Source organism: Lutjanus erythropterus, chromosome 3, assembly GCF_056507025.1.
Source record: "Lutjanus erythropterus isolate fLutEry1 chromosome 3, fLutEry1.hap2, whole genome shotgun sequence".
In the NCBI taxonomy this organism is placed as follows: domain Eukaryota; kingdom Metazoa; phylum Chordata; class Actinopteri; order Lutjaniformes; family Lutjanidae; genus Lutjanus; species Lutjanus erythropterus.
In genome coordinates this window covers 30,018,624-30,039,074 of record NC_139319.1, presented here as the reverse complement: position 1 = coordinate 30,039,074, position 20,451 = coordinate 30,018,624, and the positions used below count along the sequence as shown (strand labels likewise).

Sequence of the window (20,451 nt, the reverse complement as noted above, 5' to 3'; positions counted from 1 at the left end):
AGAAGGATGTAGTTTTGGTTATACTTTCGGTAACTATGAAAACGGATTTGTCAGTGACATCTTTCTTTGACTCTTCACTAACAGCGATGCTCACATGAACGCCACAGTCCCGTCTCCGTGCCTGCACAGAAAGGGTTAACTTTAACGTGCACTGCTTGTTTTTCCTGGTAAGTTTGTGAGACGAAATGATCGATTGAGTAGCAGCGTTACACATTATTAAACAACGTCCGGCGCTACGCAACTAGCTAAGACTTAACAGTTAAAGATAGCTAATACTTTAGCTTTAGCAGGTTTTAGTAGCTTTGGCTACGAAGCTAGCAGATTTCAGTTGAGGGCGTAACTTATCTCTAATGTTACTTTCGTTTTCTAATAAGCTGTACGTCCACGCAACATGTCGTTTTAAACTCCCGTCTCATTAAATAAATGTCTTGAAATGAGCTTAAAGAAAGTAGTTAGTGTTCAGTCACAGTACTTTAATACTGCTTTGGCCCAACAGTTTAAATTTTCTATACTCCACCGTACGAAATTAAGAAATGAAAATCCCAACATCCATGTCAGCTTAGGTAACGTTAGATAATACAAGATCCAGGAAGTTCATCACAGAATCACAACTTTATATATATCATGTTTAACTTGTGCGGAAGTTAGGATGTTAAATACGACTGAGCAGGAATTACGTTTTGGACGCATTCATTTTGTCTGTTGAATATGCTGTATTATTTATTTTAAATAATGTTTATTAAAGTATTTATAATAGGTTTGAGACTTGGCCTTATTATCTGACTTTACACCACAATAAAACCAATATTTAGGTATACACAAGGCGAAATTATGATTGTGGTTGTGCATCACTGTATCAGTTTATGAAAGAAAGAAAGGAATGCATTTTTGAAGTATGAAAATATTGTAAGGCTGTAACAATTATATTGCAATGCTTATACCCAGGTTAATAATGTTATAGTAAGGATAGATGCTTGCAAATATATGTTGCCTTAATTCAACTTTTGATAAATTCATGCTGAGATGGTATTTCTCTGCTCTGAGTTTTTTCATATAGCACTCTAATGTAAGCAGAGAATTGAATAAGTTAGTTTGGCAGTTTGTAATATGTTTCTGTTTGATTAAAACTGATTCATATAGGGTACATTAGCAAAAAAAACAGTGCAGTAAGTTTTATAAATGAAACATTGTGGTGCTACAGGGACGCCCCGGCCCATTGGTGTGTCCACGTGTTTTTGAGTGGGGTGGCCCAAGTGGGACATGAAGCATGCAGTCCCACACACATTGGAATCACATTATCATTTTTAATACAAGGAACGCCCATGATCTGACCTACAAATCATATTCTCCAATTTTACATACTTGTTTAGTACAGACCACAACAAAAATCCTAATTTTTGTATTGTTTTTTTTTTTCAGTGAAAATTATTTGTTATTTTATATTATACAGCCCTAAGCCTGAACACCCCTTTGTCTCTGCTGCTCGTTTGATAGAAGAATAAGACCCTTGCAACCAAGACAGCTGTTACTGTATTGTGTTGCTGAATATTACATGATATATCATCATATATGTTTTCAGGAACCACCTCGCCTCTCTGATGGATCTCCAATCCTGTCTGAAAACCACACTGAAGAACAAATATCAGAAACTGAATGAAGCGTACTCTGAAAAGTCACTACTTCCCTCAAGACTTTGCTCTCTGAAGCTTAAGCAGGACCTTGCATCAACTAGGTACAGCCAGCATGAGTTTAGATATGTTGACAAGTCGGACCTTCATACTTGGCTTTATTTTGAAACAGTCCCGCTCGCAGATTTTTTATCATGTGACTGCAAACATGACAGAAGCAAAAGAACAGTCATCACTTTGGGAGTGTGTGGAGTCGGAAAAACCACAACAGTTCAGACTTGTGCTCTGGAGTGGGCCGAGGGGAAAGGGTACCACGGCATCAACCTCCTGTTTCCTCTCACATTCTGGGAGTTGAATTTGATAAATCGCAAATTGAGCCTTATTGAACTTCTCCAGATATTTTACCCTGAACTGAATGAGCTTGACATTCCCAGCTTAAATGAGAAAAAAGTGTGGTTTGTCCTTGATGGACTGGATGAGTATCATGTCCCATTAGACTTCAGCTGTCAAACAGTGAGTGATGTTTCTGAGGCGTGCACAGTGAATATTCTAGTGTCCAATCTGATCAGGGGGAATTTACTTCCCAGTGCTCATATATGGATAACAACCCGAAATGCAGCGGCAAAACAAATCCCCGGTTGCCATTTGCTTGAAATCTCAGAGGTTCAAGGGTTCGATGATGAACAGAAGGAGCAGCACTTCAGCACAGTTATCGGTAATGAAGATCTGGCCACCAAAGCCATCCATCATGTGAGAATATCAAAGAGTCTGGACTTCCTTTCTCAGATACCTGCAGTCTGCAACATCATGGCAAATGTTTTGAAGAACCATGTAAGAGCAGATGATGGATTTAAAATCAATCCTTTGAGTCTCACCCAGATGTACACAAATCTGATCAAAGCATCAAACCCAGACACTCTTGCCAAGCTGAAAAAACTAGCACTGATACGGATGGGAGAATGTAACGTAATGTACGAGCATGATCTACAGAAGTGTGACATAAGTGTCGAGGAAGCGTCAGCTTTCTCCAAAGAGTGTCCACTTGTGTTAAGAGAAGAGAAGGGGCTGCTGGACACCACAGTGTTTCGCTTTGGTCAGTCGAGCATTCAGGAGTTCTTGGCTGCATATCAGAAGTTTGACTCCATTGAGGCAAAATCTATCCCGTTTATTTGCTATCGGAATCTGGTGGACAACACGCTGCAGATTGCCGGGGGGCACCTTGATGTCTTTCTTCGCTTTATCTTTGGCCTCATTAAGGAACATCGTACATTGGAGCCCAACGATGGGCTTTTTTCCTACACCAAGAAGAGGATCTTGGACAACGTTTTGTTTGATAGAGCTGTGGGTCTGTTCCACGCTCTGAGGGAGTACGACAGCCAGGCTTTATTGTGCGAAGTCAGGTTCTTTCTGAAGTTTGCCTTCTCTCCCATCCCTGAAGTCAAACCAATGCAGTGGCAAATCATGACGCAAAGGACCAGAGCTTTTGAAGGGATGAGAGATAGTTTTGAGATGGACGTGTCCACGAGTAGTGATGAAAGACTCATCAAGGTGCTGCCAGCTATTTTGAAATCCAGGAAAGCCATGTAAGTTTGTACTGACTGGATTCAGCTTCTGTCATTTATATAAATATACTCAAAAATATTTGGACACTCATTTTTGTTGAGTTGGCTGTGTCTGTGAAGGTCCTCAGTCACTCAGGTGTCTCTAGGAGCTGTACAAAGGCAAGTGGACTTTTTTTGAGGTGAGATGTTTCAGATCTTTCAGCCAAGAGACTTCTTCAGTTCTACCTGACTAATAGGGAACTTCCAGTCATTTGGGACTGAGGAAGCCTCTTGGATGAAAAATGACACATCTTCAAAAACCTCAAGCAAATCTAGTTGACTCAGTATAGCTCCAAGAGATTGAATTGGCTTTGTGTTCCAGCAGAATTAATTTGAATGTAAGTGTTAAAAGTGTCACCTCACCCAAGAAACAAAAAATATATTTTCACACCTGTGTACACCTATTTTTTCAGTCGCCAGAATTTTTTTTTCTCCATGTTTTTCTAATGCGTTGAGTGCCATAAACAAAATTTAATTTACTTCTATTGTATTTGGCTGGTGACAAACATCTGAGAGGTGGCCATCTCAAAACCAAGATACTAATGCCAGAAACTGAGAAAATATATGTTTTCATTATTTGGGTGTACTGGCACTAAAACGTGGCTGTGTTTATGTATTACATTGAGGGACTATGTATAAAACGTGTTATGATCCTAGAATTTATTGCACAGTAGAATATTGATGTTGATAAACACTGCTAAATCTGACAGTCCACATGTTGAAGCGATAGTTTGGATGTTTTGTAATGTGGTTGTATGAGGTGGTTAACCACATTAGTCAGTGTATTAACTACAAGAGATTGTGACTGATACACCCTCAGTTTGGAAAAGCAGAAGGAATCTGGGTGTATGAAGCTAAGGGATTGGTGCTTGTGTGACTTAGGTGAATCCGAACTAATCTTTGAAAACACTGAAGTCACACAATAAACAAACAAACTAGCCGACAGAGCTGTATTTGGCTTATATAACTGCAGTTGCCCATTGGCAAAAGTTGACAAAGTAAGATGGTGAAAATATAGCGTACACCTAAACTAATGTATTTTTTTTTACGTGGCTAAAATATTTTTTGCTGCCGACCATGTCTACGGTAGCTCTTTGCTTAGCTTCATACATAGATGCTCCTGCTGCGTCTGCAAACTGTGGGCGTCCTTCTGCTGCAGGTAATACACTGACTATATGTAAGCATCTCATACAACCCCCACTTCACAGAAGAATAAGATATAAGAAGCTATTGATATAAAGACAGGTGTTAGTAGAACCTGTTCATTATTCATTCTTAATTGTCTGACATTTCCAGCCTTATTATTTATGGTGCCCATAGTTTGTCATATGTCATTAATTCCCATTTACTTGCAGGCTGCGATTCTCTAACCTGACAGATAAGTGTTGTCCAGGCTTAGCTTCAGTCCTGAGCACAAGAGGGTCATACCTGAGAGAGCTGGACCTGGGATACAACAGCATCAGTGACGACGGAGTCCGGAAACTTGTGGAGGGGCTGAATGATCAAAACTGCAGGCTGAAAACACTCAGATTGCAAGGGTGTGGAATGACCGCTAATGCCTGTGAATACCTGGCCACGACCCTCGAACAAGCCCAGAGACTGCAAGAGTTGGATCTCAGCATGAACGAAATAGGGGATGACGGACTGAAACATCTTGCAGATGGTTTGGGATCTTCTGAATGCCAGTTAGAAACACTCAAGTAAGTGTCTGAAAATAGTATTTTTCTTGAAATCAATATCAAAACAATAAAAATGTAGAGTATTCCTCATTTCAGTAGAGTAACATGTTTATTTGGTCATGAAATTATAATCATAATAAAATGACACAGATATGACATTTTTACAGGGGAAATAAAAATTCCAACAGAAAAATAAAATAAAAAATAAAAATAATTAAATAAGTCACAGAAATTAACATTAAATGAAGTGATCTTTAACTTGAATGAAGACAAAAAATTGTAACTCAAACTAAATGTGTTGATTATAGACAGTTAGCTTTTATATTTTAAACATTGACGTTTATTGCATTTCTGTTATGCTGAAATGTAATTTTTTCATTCTAGACTATCGCAGTGCAACATTGAGCAAAAGGGCTGCTACTATCTGGCTTCGGCTGTGCAGAAGAACTCCGGCCAGCTGAAAGTGTTGGATCTCAGCATCAATATGGTCGGAGACAGGGGGGCCAGTGAGCTCTTTCAAGGATTAGATATAACGAAACTAAAAAAGCTGGAGTAAGTATGACTTCATATAAACGCATTCAGCTCAGCTTGTCAACATAAATGAATAAATGTCAATAATCCAGTTTAATTGTGGACCTCTGTGTATCTCTTTTGCAGGATGTACCACTGCGGCCTCACTATGTTAAGCTGTTACAGTATTGGGGAAGCTCTGAAGTATGAAACCAGCATTCTGGTCGAACTCAATTTGAGCAACAACGATCTGAGAGATGACGGGTTTGAACTCCTCTGCGAAGGAATGTATGCATGGTGCAGACTGGAAAAACTCAAGTAAGGACGCTTTGCTCTAATGTTTCTCCTTGGATTTCATACTAACTGAAATAGACTGGAGGAGGCGATTTCTGAAGATACTGTGGATGTGAATGCCGGCAGTTGAAAAGCTGACTCTAAACTGCATTGCTGGCATGAAAATTTGAATAATACTGAGAATTACTGAGTTACTAATTGACCTTTATTATAACTAAGCTTCAAAATAAGTTGAATATTTTGGAATGTTTTAATGGGATTGGAAAGTTGAGTGAAAGCCAAAATGTATGAAGGGTGGAATATTTTTGAGTTTCTAGCTGAAAGCATTAATGAGTAGTTAAGGGGTGAAAAACCCTTGAAAAACAATGGAAACATGGCAGTTTTGAAGAGTCTGTCATTTACTTTGAATGGGGAAAATTTCACAGAAAACATCATTTCAAAACAATGTTTCAAAAAGTATGACATATATCAAAATTTTGACTTGTAGCAACCTGGTCCCAACTGAGCTGAATATTGTGATGTTTGCATGACATTTCTGTGTTGACAAATGTTAACCTAGTTAGAACATGAAGAAGAACATAAAGAACGCTGACTCATACTGATTCACAACCAAAACTGCTGGGATAGATAATTAAATATTTCATGCCTAACTTCAGCAAGTTTGATTGAGTGTTGTATTCAACGAAAAATGCTGTATTGATAATTTAATAGCCCTAAACCATCAAATCAAATCTAATATCTCTTGTCTTATTTCCCTCCAGTGTCTCAAGGTGTGGCATCACTGCGAGGGGTTGCTTTTCCTTGGCAAAGGTCCTGTGTTCAGTCTCACAGCTCTACAGTGGGTTGTTGCAACAAACAGACTGGCAGGCCGTGGAGCTGAAAGAGCTTGACCTCAGCATGAACTGCCTCGAAGATCTGGGAGTCAGAGAAATCTCAGCTGGACTCAAGAATCCGTACAGCCACCTGAAAACTCTCAAGTAAGTCATTTTCAGAACATAATTCTTTATTACTCGGTGTTACTGAGAACAGTACGCTATGACATTTTTGTTTCATTCCAGCCTGAGTCACTGCAGCCTCACACATCGCTGTTGTGCAGAGCTTGCATCAGGATTTGCGTCAAATGAGAGCATTATCAGCGAGGTGGACCTGTCTGGGAACAACCTTCAAGATAAAGGAGTGAAGAAACTCAGCATGGGACTCAGAAGCCCTCAGTGTCTCCTGCAGAAATTATCGTAAGTCCTGTTTTTTTTTTTTTCATTACTTCTTGTTTACAGCCACAGACGTTGTAGCCACAGAACTATGTACAGATATCAAATGGATATGGTAAGGATAAAATATTGACATAACTGGAAAAAAACACATAAATAATAAATGAGTTAAAAAACACGAGGTTTTAAAGACCAGCAGCTGACCAGTAGAAGTTAATAAAACATGAATTAAAACCACTGAAATGTAAGAATACAATGAAAAAGAATTCCTACAAATAAAAATTTACAGATTATTGACTTGCCTTTGTCTATGCACCAAGCAGATTTAATAGCTTTTGCAACTTTATTGGTTAGATGCCTCATATTAATGAGGAGGAAATCATCAATACCACCCTCCCACACTCTCTGGATAAAGAAATTTAAAAAACTGGAAAAACTCAGATATATAGTGAAGGGCTCTTCCAAGAAATTTAAAAAGATGTGGAGGCCTACGCAGAGAAAATTATTTCCCAGTTATCCCTGAATGAAGTTCCACTCTATCTTATTATTATCATTATTATCATTATTATCATTATTATTATTATTATTATTATTATTATTATTATGTATTTATGTCTTTTTTCTTCTTTTTTAAATTATGACTTGCAGGATGAGGTAATCATGCTCATTGTAAAAGGTGAAATATAACCAAGCTGACTGTTGTTGTTTTTCTTTTTCTTTTTTGTCTTCTCTTTTTCTGTAGTTATATTCTGTATGATTCTTCTATTGCACTGTTACCACATGACTCTCACTTTCTAGTGTTTTAACACAATTGTCACTTTGTGTGTAAAACACCAATAAACAAAGTTCTTAGAAAAAAAATTAACAGTTTATTCTAGTCTGTCAAAATATGCATCCAGACCCGGTAAGGGTTGCTCCTCAAAGTAGTTTGAGTCATGCGGTGTTGAAATAATCAGAAAAATTCACATGACTGCCAGCTCAAGTCAGAACAACGACTCAGAAAGTCAGAGCTAATTTTTTTTTTACAGTATTTGCCCAGCTGTTTGTTGACATCATATACGCAGACACATGGCAGAAGAAACTAAATGTTTGGTTGATTAGTTAATTTCAGTTTTTGCTTCTGTGTGATTTGTAATTTGGTATTAGGTTGTAGCCGTTACTTGCTGTCCACACAGAGTGACCTACATCATAATCAAAAGTTATTGGTTAGCATTAACCCTGATAACAAGTCGGGTAAAAAACAAATGTTTTACTGGCTTTAGGGAATGTACCGATGCAGCAACAAGTCCTGGACAAAATCTCTTGTAATATAAAGCTTCAAACTCTACCCTGCCTTTTGTAACTTATATGTTGTAAAGTAAAGACTAAAAGCTCATGAGTATTAGTCTTCTCAACAACTTCTCAACTTGGGAAATGAGACCCTCAGAGAAGCATGTGATTGCAGCTAACATGACTCCTGACAGCTTGTCCAGATATTTAAGTTTTTATTCCTTTAAAGCATGTTTTATGAAATTGCACAATATTGTGTGTGTGTGTTATCACCAAATGTGTTGTTTTTCTATTCTGATTTCTTTCCATATTTATAATTAAGACATGGTTATTCACATGACTTGTGGGCAAAGCTTGGAATTGATGGAACTGTAGGATTTTTATGGCTCTGCACCAGTGATAACTGTGACCAGAGGCACTATGTTTTCAGGTTGTCTTTCCCTCTGTACGTCAATAAGTCTGGAGATTCAGTCAGTGGAGATTATTCTCAGGAATCATGTATGTCAATGTAGTGGTAACCCTTTTATTAAATGTCTTTGAAGTCTACATCTATTAGTCTGGACAGACATGGATGTAAACTGCAACTTGACTGGTTGAAGGAGGCATTCAGCGCTGAAGCATGTTCTTCTAGTATTCATGAATATCCAACACAAGCTGTTTGACAGTATGAGGTTCTCATATGTTCAGCAGCAATACAGAAACTTTGTTTTAAAATATTGATTCAAATCAGGAACTGTCTGATCAAATCATGCGTAAACACTGTTTTCTCTCCAGACTGAGGAGCTGTGGCCTGGGCTCAAGGAGCGTCCAGTTTCTGACTGCTGCCCTGAAGTCAAACCCCCAACATCTGGCAGAGCTGTATCTGATGGGCAACAGGCTGGACGACTCAGGGATCAGAGTGCTTATGGAGCTGACAAAGAACCAGAAATACACCTTACACATGATAGAGTGAGTACTGATATCGATGTTTTACAGAAATGCCTGTGTTACAGATTACAGCAGGTTTTTGTATCTGCAGCCTCTGTCCTGGATGTCATCAGCAAGCAGTAAATAGGCTAATTTATATGTATTTTTTTTTCTATCCAGTCTAAAATGACCAGTACAATTCTGACTGAAAATTAACCGTTAATTCACTTTCTGACTTAATCTCAGAAGCATTAATGTCTTCTTTATTTTCTTATCTTTCAGTGTCTCGACAGATTGAGGGGACCAACAGAAAGTAGACACAAGGCAACAAATTGCTCAAACTGACTCGTATTTCGGTGGATATTGTAGCTTTAAAGAGTCCACTTGTTTCATTCATTTGGGTGTTTCTGTTTTAAGGTTATTTTCAGAAAATGTGTGGATTTATTAGAAACATATCTTAAAGCAAAGGGCTATTACTATGTAATATTTTTTGTGATTTATTTTTTTATTACTACTCTGTATGATGTATTCATTTTATGCAGTGCCTTAGTTCAGAATCACATTTTCTTACGTTGCAATGTACAGTATTGAAATAAGATAACCTTGAGAAAAGAGGTAAAGATATGATGGATGTATGAAGTAATGAATCTGCTCATAAAATATGTACCTACAGTACTGTTATGTACTAAACCATTGTTTTTCAGTCTGAGACTGTGGACCTCCCCTCAGATAAAGCTTTCTTTATTTGCTTATTTCTGCTCAATTCTTGGACATCTGTGGGATCACGATCATTTGATTCGAGAAACACTCAACAGTTGGTCCAAAATAGGCTAAAATTGCAGTTTTACATGACTTCAGAATACACTAGGGCTGCAACTTAGAAAACTTATTGATTGATCTACTGATTAGTTTCACGATTAATCATTTAGTCAATAAAATGCCAAAAAAAAATGTTGAAAATGCTCACCACAATTTCCAAGAGCACAAAGTATCATCCTCAAATTACTTCTTTGTTCAGTGGTCCTAAATCCAAAACCCAAAGTTTATTCATTTACTGTCACAAATGACAAAGAAAAGCAGCAAATCCTGACATTTAAGAAGCTGGAACCAGAAAATGTTTGACATTTTTGTTTGAAAAATGACAGGGAAAATATGAAAGGATTGTGAAAATTATTGGCACCTAATTTTCTTTCGATTGACTAATCAAATATTTAACTCATGGTTCAGCTCTAGTCCACATCAAATACATAAAAAGGTCTGTCCAGAATTATTTATTAGTTTCTGACTCTGGTAAAGTAGGAAAAATGTTAAAATTCGGTAGTACTGTATCTCTGAACTATCTCTTGAAACAAATCACACACATTTAGGTGGTTCTGTGTCATCTCCTTGTGCTAACTAATTCACTTAGCCTTCCCTGAAACTGTTTGGAGCCCCAGTGGAGAGGCCCACCTCCCACTTTGAAAACCTCTGTAATAAGCTACTGAATCTGATGCAGGGATTAAAATAAGATGTAAACCTTGTGGCCATAAAATAAAACTTATTGTCGGAAGCTGCTCAGTGCTGGTTCATACCAACACTTTGACCTGACAGTCTTCTTCAGGGTAGCGAAGTACAGAGCACCTCAACCAAAATTAAATGTAGAGTAGGACAGATAAGCTCCCTCATGAGGAGGGATGTTCTCAATTACATTCACATGTCATTAGAGGAGCAGAGAGCTTCCTAGATACATTCCAGGACACCAGTTTATTCCATCATTTAGGTTATACATTAAGTCCAAAAAAACATCTACATGCAAACAACCAAACACTGGGAAAGGATAATAAATAGTTTCAATTTAATATATCAAGAAATAACTCCATGTAAACATACTGTCTGTTTAGAATATTGCTTTATGGAGACATGCAATTCTAAGCGAGGCCAGGTGGATATCATTTAAAGGCAACAAAATAAAAAACAAAAAGCCTTGTTTCAGATGAGGTTCCTGAAAATGAGACATGAAAGAATGAGCATCATATGGCACAAGTAAAATGAGAATGAACATATTAGATTAAAAAGTGGGAAAAAAAGATATAATGGGTAGGGGAAAGCCTTTCTTTGTAAAAAGACTATCATATTTAGAAAAACTATAGAAAATAAGGTTAAAGGCAGAAACAGAAGACTTCTAGGTATGTACTATAGACTAAATTCTACTCACTGTTTAAAAAAAAAAGGGTTTTAAATACAAAATCAACATCTAGGTTATCAAGGACAAGTGTGTTTGAAGATGAGAGCAAATCTCAACTATCTCAGTCTCAATAAAATATCCAAATCGACTCCTCCTTCAGCAGGTTGTTGGCAAATCCCAAAACATCTCCATACAAATATCAACTTCTGAGTTGTGGCAGCGCTCCATCTAGTGGGCAGACCTGGTCATTTCAGTAAATGACGCGTTTGACGCTGGTTGACACAGCAGTGCCTCGGCTGTGTGTGTGTCAGTACACAGCGGGCAGCATCTCCTGTGTCATCGCACTGAACCGCTGAACGCACCTGAAGCAGGAAGCAAAGGTAGGATGAAAGGCTTTTAACGGTGCAACTCATCAACTAACATGCTCTCTGTTGTCCATCCTGGAGCAGACATCTTGACAAGGGCTGGTAATTCCCGGGACGTTTTGTCATAGCTCTTATGTAAGTGCGTTACACCAAGTCTAGAAATTGATAGCTGGATGCTGTGTGGCGTTGATGTCATGGTAATTTGATCAAGCCGAGCTGTGCCAGAAAGTGCAGAGGGGTGTGGATTTGGCATCGTAGCTGGCTGCGCCGGCTAGGCCTGTATGGCGCAGTTTCAGCGGACAAATATTTCACCTGACAGTCGTGCTGAGATCTTGCCTGTCGATCATCGTGCTGCTGCCACGGTCAAACAAACAGTGCTGCTGTCTGTTGATCTGTCTGTAAGGTGGATGCTGCTGCTGCTGCTGCTGCTGACACATGCAGACATTTCTAAACCGCCCTCAGCTCTGCAGTCTGATGCTCAGTGCCTGTTCATTGCGGCAGTGTCTCACATAAATGTCTTTTATTAACGTTTGTACTGCACTCAAACTTATTTCCATGGTGCGATTCAAATCAATAAGGATAATTTATGTGGGTTGGGAATGTCATGAATGTCATGTTAAAGCTGCACATGAGCCATAATTATCATAATATTAGCAGGTGTATTGCTGTGGTGTTACTGTGTGCTATGGTTGCCTCTGAAAATACAAACAAATTTAAAATTCTTGTCTCATATTCTCATATTCCTCCCAGACTATTTCAAACGAATAAATTAATAAATCTAAACAAGCAGCGTGATGTAATGTAGATGCAGTCAGATAAAGTTATGTCTCCTCAGTTTTAAATTGTGCTGAGGGACGGAGCCTTGTGTGCGCGTGTACGTGCCACGGGCGCGTGCAACTGTGGGAGAGTGACGCATCAGTCAACCGAGGTTACCGGCTACTCTATATAAAGGAGCTATCATAAAGTCATTGTTGTTTGAGGCACGAAGCAGACGGTAAGGCGGATTGGTAGATCGATTATTCTAATCTATGATTTAGTGGCATGCTTCAGTATTACACATTTTAACTTTGAATATATTTTGAGCCACTATAGGCAATTTTGCTTAGTTTTAAATTAATGCTAACGTTAGCTTTGTGGATGATAAAAAGTACATAAAATGACGAGTAAGGCCCCATTAACTAACAACATGCAACGCTAACCACTACGTTTAATATTATTCAGGTTAGCTGATAGCTCGGCCATTTGTCTTGACTTTTCCTGACTTGTGGGGTAAACTAGCTAACGGTTACGCATTGGCGCGAAATGGCGCAGTTTCAGTTTAAAACTGTTATAAAGGAGTAAAGACAAAATATTAATGTTTTTCTGAAAAAAAAACTCAGCCTTTTTAATGCATCATCACAATAGTTGTCGATAATTACATAATCAATCCGTAATTGCTTAGTCATTGCAGCTTGTTAGCTATGGACATAGGGGACATCGCATCGCCTTTGGATTATATCGCCGCCATATTGGACAGGGCGAGACTGACGTGAACAAACATGTAAAACTTTGATTTGTCTTGGTAAAAATCAGCATACCGTTTATTTCTCAACCGATCTCAGTGGGCAATTTTATATCTAAGGGTGTATTATCAACATGGAGTAAGGGGGAAAAGTTATTTTTTTTCCAGCTTACTTCATGAACCATTGAAGATGCATAATATTGCTTACCAGTGTTTGAGCTTGAATTCCACGTATCATGATGATGGTTTTTCTACTCAGTATCTTTCTCAGACAAGTATCTGCAGACCTGAGATTTGTTGAGTTGAATATGAAATGCTATATATATCAACATGAAGGCAGTGATGCAACATTGATTTAATCAGAGGCAGCGTTTTTCAAATTTAGATCACCCTTGTTGAAGTTAAAGAGTTTTAGAAACTGAACCACTCATGGATGCAGGTCATTACCTGTATTCACTATTATTTAGTCCAGTATGTTTGTCTTCTCTCTTCACTCTTTAACGTCCATTGCAGGTAAGATGATAGATGTTCATGTTTTATGGACAAAAACTGCAGGTCCAATCCTGGCGTGGCTGTCTGTGAAGGAGTAATACTGTAGTTTTCTGTAGGTCTGGCTTCTTACTCTCACGTTTGGCTTGTTCTTGTTTGCTGGGATCTCAGTATTTTTCAGGGTGAGCTGCCATGGGGAAGGAGAAGCTCCACATAAACATTGTGGTAATAGGACATGTCGACTCCGGCAAGTCCACCACCACCGGCCACCTCATCTACAAGTGTGGGGGCATTGACAAGAGAACAATCGAGAAGTTTGAGAAGGAAGCTGCAGAGGTATGACTCATGTTCTTACTGAATTTAAAATTTGATCTTTTTTTTATTATTTATTTACTGCACAGTTGTTCCTGTTATGTTCAACGGGGTGTATTGTCTAGCCAATATCATGTAGATTTCTGTATCTTGTCCGGTGTAATTTGTGTTCTGTTACTGTACTGTTCAGTGGTTATGTAATAACTTAAACATCAAATAAGACTTTTATTTTTGGAAAAGTGGTAGTTGTAAATGAAGTTTTATCTGAGCCTAGATATAGCCTGCAGCTACTTGTCAGGGTGACTTTCATTGACTTTGGTCAGCATTATTACATGATAGAATTTATTGTAAGTGTATTAATCAGTTCATTGTTGGGTGTCTAAGAAATTTATTATAAACATGCTAAATCTCATGTCATAGTTTTCTAATTACATGTGGTGAACTCCATTTTCATAAGGTTTGAGACCATAGCTTACATTGCTCATTGACTGCAAACACAAAGTTGAAAACACTACATTGAAAGTTTAAATTTACTCAGTAAAATTAATTAGTAATCAGTAATATAACAAATACTCATAAATGTGTATATTTAGGTAGGGCAGTTTCTGCCAATGTCATGGAAAAAATAAGATCCTGTAAGTCATTGTAATGAGAAACTTTCTTAAAATAATGAATTAGTATCTTGACATAATTACTTAAAATCTCAAAATAATTGCCATATCTTAAAATAATGTGCAACCTTCTCTATTATATATAATTATTATGTTATTATATTGAGTTAGTTTATTTTGGTTTTTACTATAAAGACCATGTATGAGAAAGACTTTGGACAAAATCATGTATTACATTACTGTAATGTAAATGTAAATGTCTTTATCTTTATCCCCTCTGCATCCTCTAGATGGGAAAGGGTTCCTTCAAGTACGCCTGGGTTTTAGACAAGCTGAAGGCAGAGCGTGAGCGTGGCATTACCATTGACATCTCTCTTTGGAAATTTGAGACCAGCAAGTACTACGTTACCATCATCGATGCCCCAGGACACAGGGACTTCATTAAGAACATGATAACTGGGACTTCTCAGGTAGGGGAAGAATAGGCAGAAAAATAGAAAATGAAAGAGAGAGAGAAAAGAAGATGAGAGTAAAGACATAAGTCTTTTTTCACACCTTTCTGCTCCCACCACACTTCTTTCAGGCTGATTGTGCTGTGCTGATTGTGGCTGCGGGCGTGGGAGAGTTTGAAGCTGGCATCTCAAAGAATGGGCAGACTCGTGAACATGCCCTCCTTGCCTACACCTTGGGAGTGAAGCAGCTCATTGTAGGCATCAACAAGATGGATTCCACTGAGCCCAACTACAGCCAGAAGCGCTACGAGGAGATTGTGAAAGAAGTCAGCACTTACATCAAGAAGATTGGTTATAACCCTGACACTGTCGCCTTCGTGCCCATCTCTGGCTGGAATGGAGACAACATGCTCGAACCCAGCCCTAATGTAAGCCTGCTGTGAGACCCAAAGTATAATGATTTTGTTTTTGTGTTGTATTTACAGATACATAAGAAATAAGGATAGTATGTCCTCGGCCGTGTGTTGAGAGTTTTATCCTCTAACTCGGACTCTCTTTTCCCATTTTTTTGTGTCTAAGTGACCAATGAGAACAACAGTGTTTGAAATTGGTCACGGGAAATTGAGCTGCAGCTGGCAGAAGCAAAACTAAGTTACAGCGCAATCCCTCCCGGCAACTGCTATCAGACTAAGTCCACTTAAAGTTATTGTTTTTCCCCTGATAAGGCTGACATTGTTATAATGATAGTCTGACAACATTATGGACAGAATCACTACAGAGACCATTTTTAATGTGTAAGGTATGTTTTGTTGTACCAGAAACAGCCAAGTTATTGCTTTTGCCAAACTAAACAGACTCACTTTGTAAAATTATAATTTTAATATTGTCATCTTCATTCAAACTTGACAGAGACAAGATCCAGCTCACCAAAAACATCTTGGCTCATCTTTCCAGTATTTCAAAAATAAACCCTTAATTGACCAAGATAGATGTGGAAATATTCTGGTGGTATTTCTGGTGTTTTTCCCAGCTGCTTCTCTGACAGCTCCTCACTCCTCTCCCATCAGTTTCACATCAGACATGATGAATTAAGGTTTTAATTTGACCAAACCAGATTTGGTGATTATTGGAACAGAAGAGACAAGCTAAGATGTTTTTGGAGAATTTTATTTTTGTTTCTTGAGTTTGAATGAAGATGATTATGTGAAAATTAGAGTTTTGCAAAGGAGGTTAGTTTGGTTAGTTTGGTGATAACAATGAAACAGTGGTTTCTGGTTAACCAAAAATGTATCTTGTGCTTTAACAAAAAGGTCTCTCTAAATAGCAATCCTTCCCATGTCAGTCTATTATATATTATATTGAGCCTGTAATTGAAAACAAGCCCTTTTAGAGGACCTACTTTGACAGTGTGCAGTTGCTTGGAGGTATTATGTTATAGCATAGTTTAGATTCTGCCAGCCACACTGAAGTCTCACTGAAGTCTAGTCACTGTAAACAGTCACAGTAAACCTCTGAGCACCTGTCTCTCTGCAGATGACCTGGTTTAAGGGCTGGAAGATCAACCGTAAAGATGGTAACGCCTCAGGCACCACACTGCTGGAGGCTCTGGATGCCATCCAGCCTCCCACACGCCCCACTGACAAGCCCCTTCGCCTGCCTCTGCAGGATGTCTACAAGATTGGAGGTGAGGACAGTGTTGATGTGGGTGGCTGTAAAGGTGATAGTTAGGTGATTTGTAGTTGGTCGGACAAATTTGAAAGATGTAATTGCTCCAATTATGAAGTTATTCTAGTGTGTTGGGGGTACCAAATAATATGTTGAAAGTATTTTGGGAATGAGAGCAGAACTGAATGAGGTCTGGAAAGAATTCCCATTGGCTCTCTGCCTAAAGTGTGTGTCCTTTTTTCAGAGCACCATGTTATAGAAATCATCATGCATGTCATTGAAACTCAAATGATCAGTATAAGTCATGCAATTATACAAACAGTCTTTTGTACACACTTTTTAAAGTTGGCTGTCTTTCTCTATGCCAGGCATTGGGACTGTACCAGTGGGCAGAGTGGAGACAGGAATCCTAAAACCTGGCATGGTGGTGACCTTTGCCCCTGTCAATGTGACCACTGAGGTCAAGTCTGTGGAGATGCACCACGAGGCCCTGACTGAGGCGCTGCCTGGTGACAATGTGGGCTTCAACGTCAAGAATGTGTCTGTCAAGGACATTCGCCGTGGCAACGTGGCCGGAGACAGCAGGAGCGATCCACCACAGGAAGCAGCCAGCTTCACCTCTCAGGTGTGCATACAGGAGTTAGCCTTGAAAAGGATATTGGCTTAAAAAAAATCAATACGCTCATGTGTGGAAGCCCATGGGATGAAAAATCATTGAAGGTCATTATGATGATTAACAAAATAATGAGTTAATATCTCAAAATAATGATACTTTCTCAAAAATAATGACTTCAATAATAATTATTTTGAAATAAATAATCATTTTGCAATACTATAATTATTTTTAAATGCTACATTTTTTTGAGAAAGTTACTCATAATCGTGGAAATTGATTTCCATACTAATGAGTGTGCTTCTGCCTCTGCTCTTGTCCAGGTGATTATCCTGAACCATCCTGGTCAGATCAGTGCTGGCTATGCTCCTGTGCTGGACTGCCACACTGCACACATTGCATGCAAGTTTGCAGAGCTCAAGGAAAAGATTGACCGTCGCTCTGGTAAGAAGCTCGAAGACAACCCAAAGTTCCTGAAGTCTGGAGATGCTGCCATCGTTGACATGATCCCTGGCAAGCCCATGTGTGTGGAGAGCTTCTCTGAGTACCCACCACTGGGTAAGTTCACTGTTCTGCCGCAGAATTTCTGCTTGTTGGTCAAGGTGCAACTTAACGTATTGTTTTACTCATGGTGATTGTGAATTAAAATCAAACATTAGCCTAAACCCCATCTTAAAGGAATAGTTCAGATTTTTTCAAGTTGGGTTATATGAGGTACTTATCCATACTCAATGTATTACCTACAGTAGATGGCGGTCAGAATGCCCTAAGTTTGGAGAAGCAAAGAGGAGTATCAGCACGGAAGCTAAGCAATGCACTGCTGTGGACAGGGTTAGCAGCAAAATGTATTTTAGCCACCTAAAAAAACCTTTAAGTGTATACTATATTTAGAATATTTTCAACACTTACCTTGCCGTCAGACAGCCTTTTCTGACAGGAAAGCCCCATTGTATAAGCTAAATATTGCTCTGTCTAGCTCATCCAGATTCTTTTTGTAAAATCAGTAATTTTACTTTGCAGAATATGGGAGTTGCTGGTCTACTGCTGGCTTGATCTGTTGTTGTGTTATTGTGTGACTCCTGTGAATCTGAACGAACCCTTTAAAACACCAAAGTTGCACAATAACACAAACAACCTAACTGATCGAGGCAGCAGTTGCTGAGTGACTCTGGTGTTTTGTGGTGTAAAATTACTTACTTTCCCAGTGGAGTCTGGTTGGTTTTGAGCGGGTGATAATTGGCTTTTATGACAGCATTTTCCCATTTGAAAAGGCTGTCTGACGACAAGGTAAAGCAGCAAAAATATTCTAAATATACTGTACATTTGAACAGATACTGAATTTTTTAGATGGCTAAAATTTTCCTGCTTACCCTGTCTACAGCAGTTCCTTAGGTTCTGTGCAGGTCCTCCTCTACTCCAAACTGAGGGCATGCCAACCACAATCTACTGTAGGTAATACGCTGACTACGGAGTACCTCCTACAACCCCACTTCTAACCACTACTAAACCTCAGAGAAAATGTGAACTTTAATTTTAATCAGAGATTACAGTTTTCTCCCCCCATCGTCTCTCCTCAGGGAGGTTTGCAGTCCGTGACATGCGTCAGACTGTGGCAGTGGGCGTGATCAAAGGTGTGGAAAAGAAAGCCCCTACCAGCGGTAAGATCACCAAGTCTGCACAGAAGGCACAGAAGGTCAAATGAACGTTGTGCTGGGCTGCTGCCCCAAACGCTCGCCATGGCCGAAGACATACTAGCACCCTGCACCTTCTGCACACCATAGTCAGTGTCTGGTCTATTATCACAATGCATCGCAAAAGCAGACGAAGGAAAAAATAACTGACACACTGTTAGTGATTAACATGTTACCACACTGTTATATGTAGGTTTTATTGTCACGCAGTTTGTGGCAGAACAACAAAACATTTGCATAACTGTTTTCTGGTTGTGTGCTGTCGTAGTTAGAATTAGGCTGCTCATTATTTTAGCCAACAAACTTAGTTGCCTAGCACCAATAATAAGGCATAGATGTTCCTTTGCCAGGTCTTTGTTGAAGTAATGCTCCGTGTTCTAGCTTTAAAAGAGATATGCTAACTAGCCAGAAGTAGATTGGCTGCTTGCATGCTCCCTGTTTGCACTTTAGAGAAACAAGCTTAAGAAACTCTTTGTCTTGTACCTGAAATCTTCATGCCAAGCACTTTGCTTAAGGTAACAGTAACTCTGTTAAATGCTAGTTACTGTTTAGTTCATGCACCTTAATCCCTGTTATTTGTGAGCACATGTTCATTAAAGTAAAGGTGTTTAAACTGTGTCTTTGTTTCTGGTATTATTGCCAATAAGTCTTCAACCAGTGATTTTTCTAATTATTGATTAATCTGCAGATTTTTTGCATGATTAATCAATTAATCATTACGTTATTAATCTATAAATTGTGAAAATTGTGAGAAATGCTCATCACATTTTCCCAGAGCCCAAAGTGAGGTCCTCAAATTACTTTTTGTTCAACCAAGTGTTCAAAACCAAAAATGCCTTAATTAGCAAACTAACAAACGTTTGACATGTTTGTCTGAAAAATGAGCGAGACAGTAAATCAGTTCAATCAAAATAGCTGACAACTAATTTTCATCTGATAGACTAATCCATGTGTCAAACTTTAGGCCTGTCATCCAAATCCAGCCTGGTGCCTTGTTTTCTGTGGCCAGCAAAAGCTTGCAGAAAATATAATTTGCTCAATACAGTAGTGTATTGTAGTATCATAGTGGCATAGTGGCACTGAAACAACCCTAATTTTTATTTTGACTTTACTACTACTTATATATTTCATTTTTAAAATTAACTGTTTAACAGTTTTATACTTAAATAAATGCTTGCCATTAGTTTTCTTAGAATTCTGCTGTCAAAGCTAGTTATTAATTATTGAGATATTACCAATACCAATACTCACTGGATGGACAATTATATAATATGAAAACAAATTGATACATTTATATAGTCTTACATTTACAACCAGCCCTTTGAGTGCCACCATAATGCTGATGTGGCCTAAGATGAAATTGACAGTGACACCTCTAGACTAACTGATTAATCGATGCAGCAAGACTGAATCACTGAAGAACTCCACTGTTTGAATGTTGACGAGAAAGCAGCAACCAAACTCTTCATAGAATTTCCTTTATTGGTGAATGA

The 20,451-nt window shown here is 38.6% G+C and overlaps 2 protein-coding genes across 3 annotated transcripts; both read left to right on the top strand.

Annotated features, from left to right (window-relative positions):
- The first annotated feature begins 1,571 nt into the window (after nt 1–1,571).
- LOC146330247 (ribonuclease inhibitor-like) lies at nt 1,572–9,471 on the top strand. Of its 2 annotated transcripts, none has more exons than XM_084715767.1 (8): nt 1,572–3,211; nt 4,585–4,929; nt 5,293–5,460; nt 5,566–5,736; nt 6,474–6,689; nt 6,771–6,944; nt 8,964–9,137; nt 9,378–9,471. In XM_084715767.1, the coding sequence occupies exons 1-8, from the start codon at nt 1,599–1,601 to the stop codon at nt 9,391–9,393; spliced, it is 2,877 nt and encodes a 958-aa protein (XP_084571893.1). In that variant the 5' UTR covers nt 1,572–1,598; the 3' UTR covers nt 9,394–9,471. The 2 variants fall into 2 exon arrangements, with proteins under 2 accessions (XP_084571893.1, XP_084571895.1); XM_084715769.1 differs by having other exon boundaries at nt 1,576–1,732.
- Nucleotides 9,472–11,403: 1,932 nt separating this feature from the next.
- LOC146330246 (elongation factor 1-alpha 1) lies at nt 11,404–19,574 on the top strand. The gene is made up of 8 exons (XM_084715766.1): nt 11,404–11,639; nt 13,786–13,950; nt 14,828–15,007; nt 15,121–15,417; nt 16,523–16,673; nt 17,023–17,279; nt 17,591–17,825; nt 18,845–19,574. Exons 2-8 carry the CDS (start codon nt 13,807–13,809, stop codon nt 18,967–18,969), a joined length of 1,389 nt encoding a protein of 462 aa, XP_084571892.1. The 5' UTR covers nt 11,404–11,639; nt 13,786–13,806; the 3' UTR covers nt 18,970–19,574.
- The last annotated feature ends 877 nt before the right edge of the window (nt 19,575–20,451 follow it).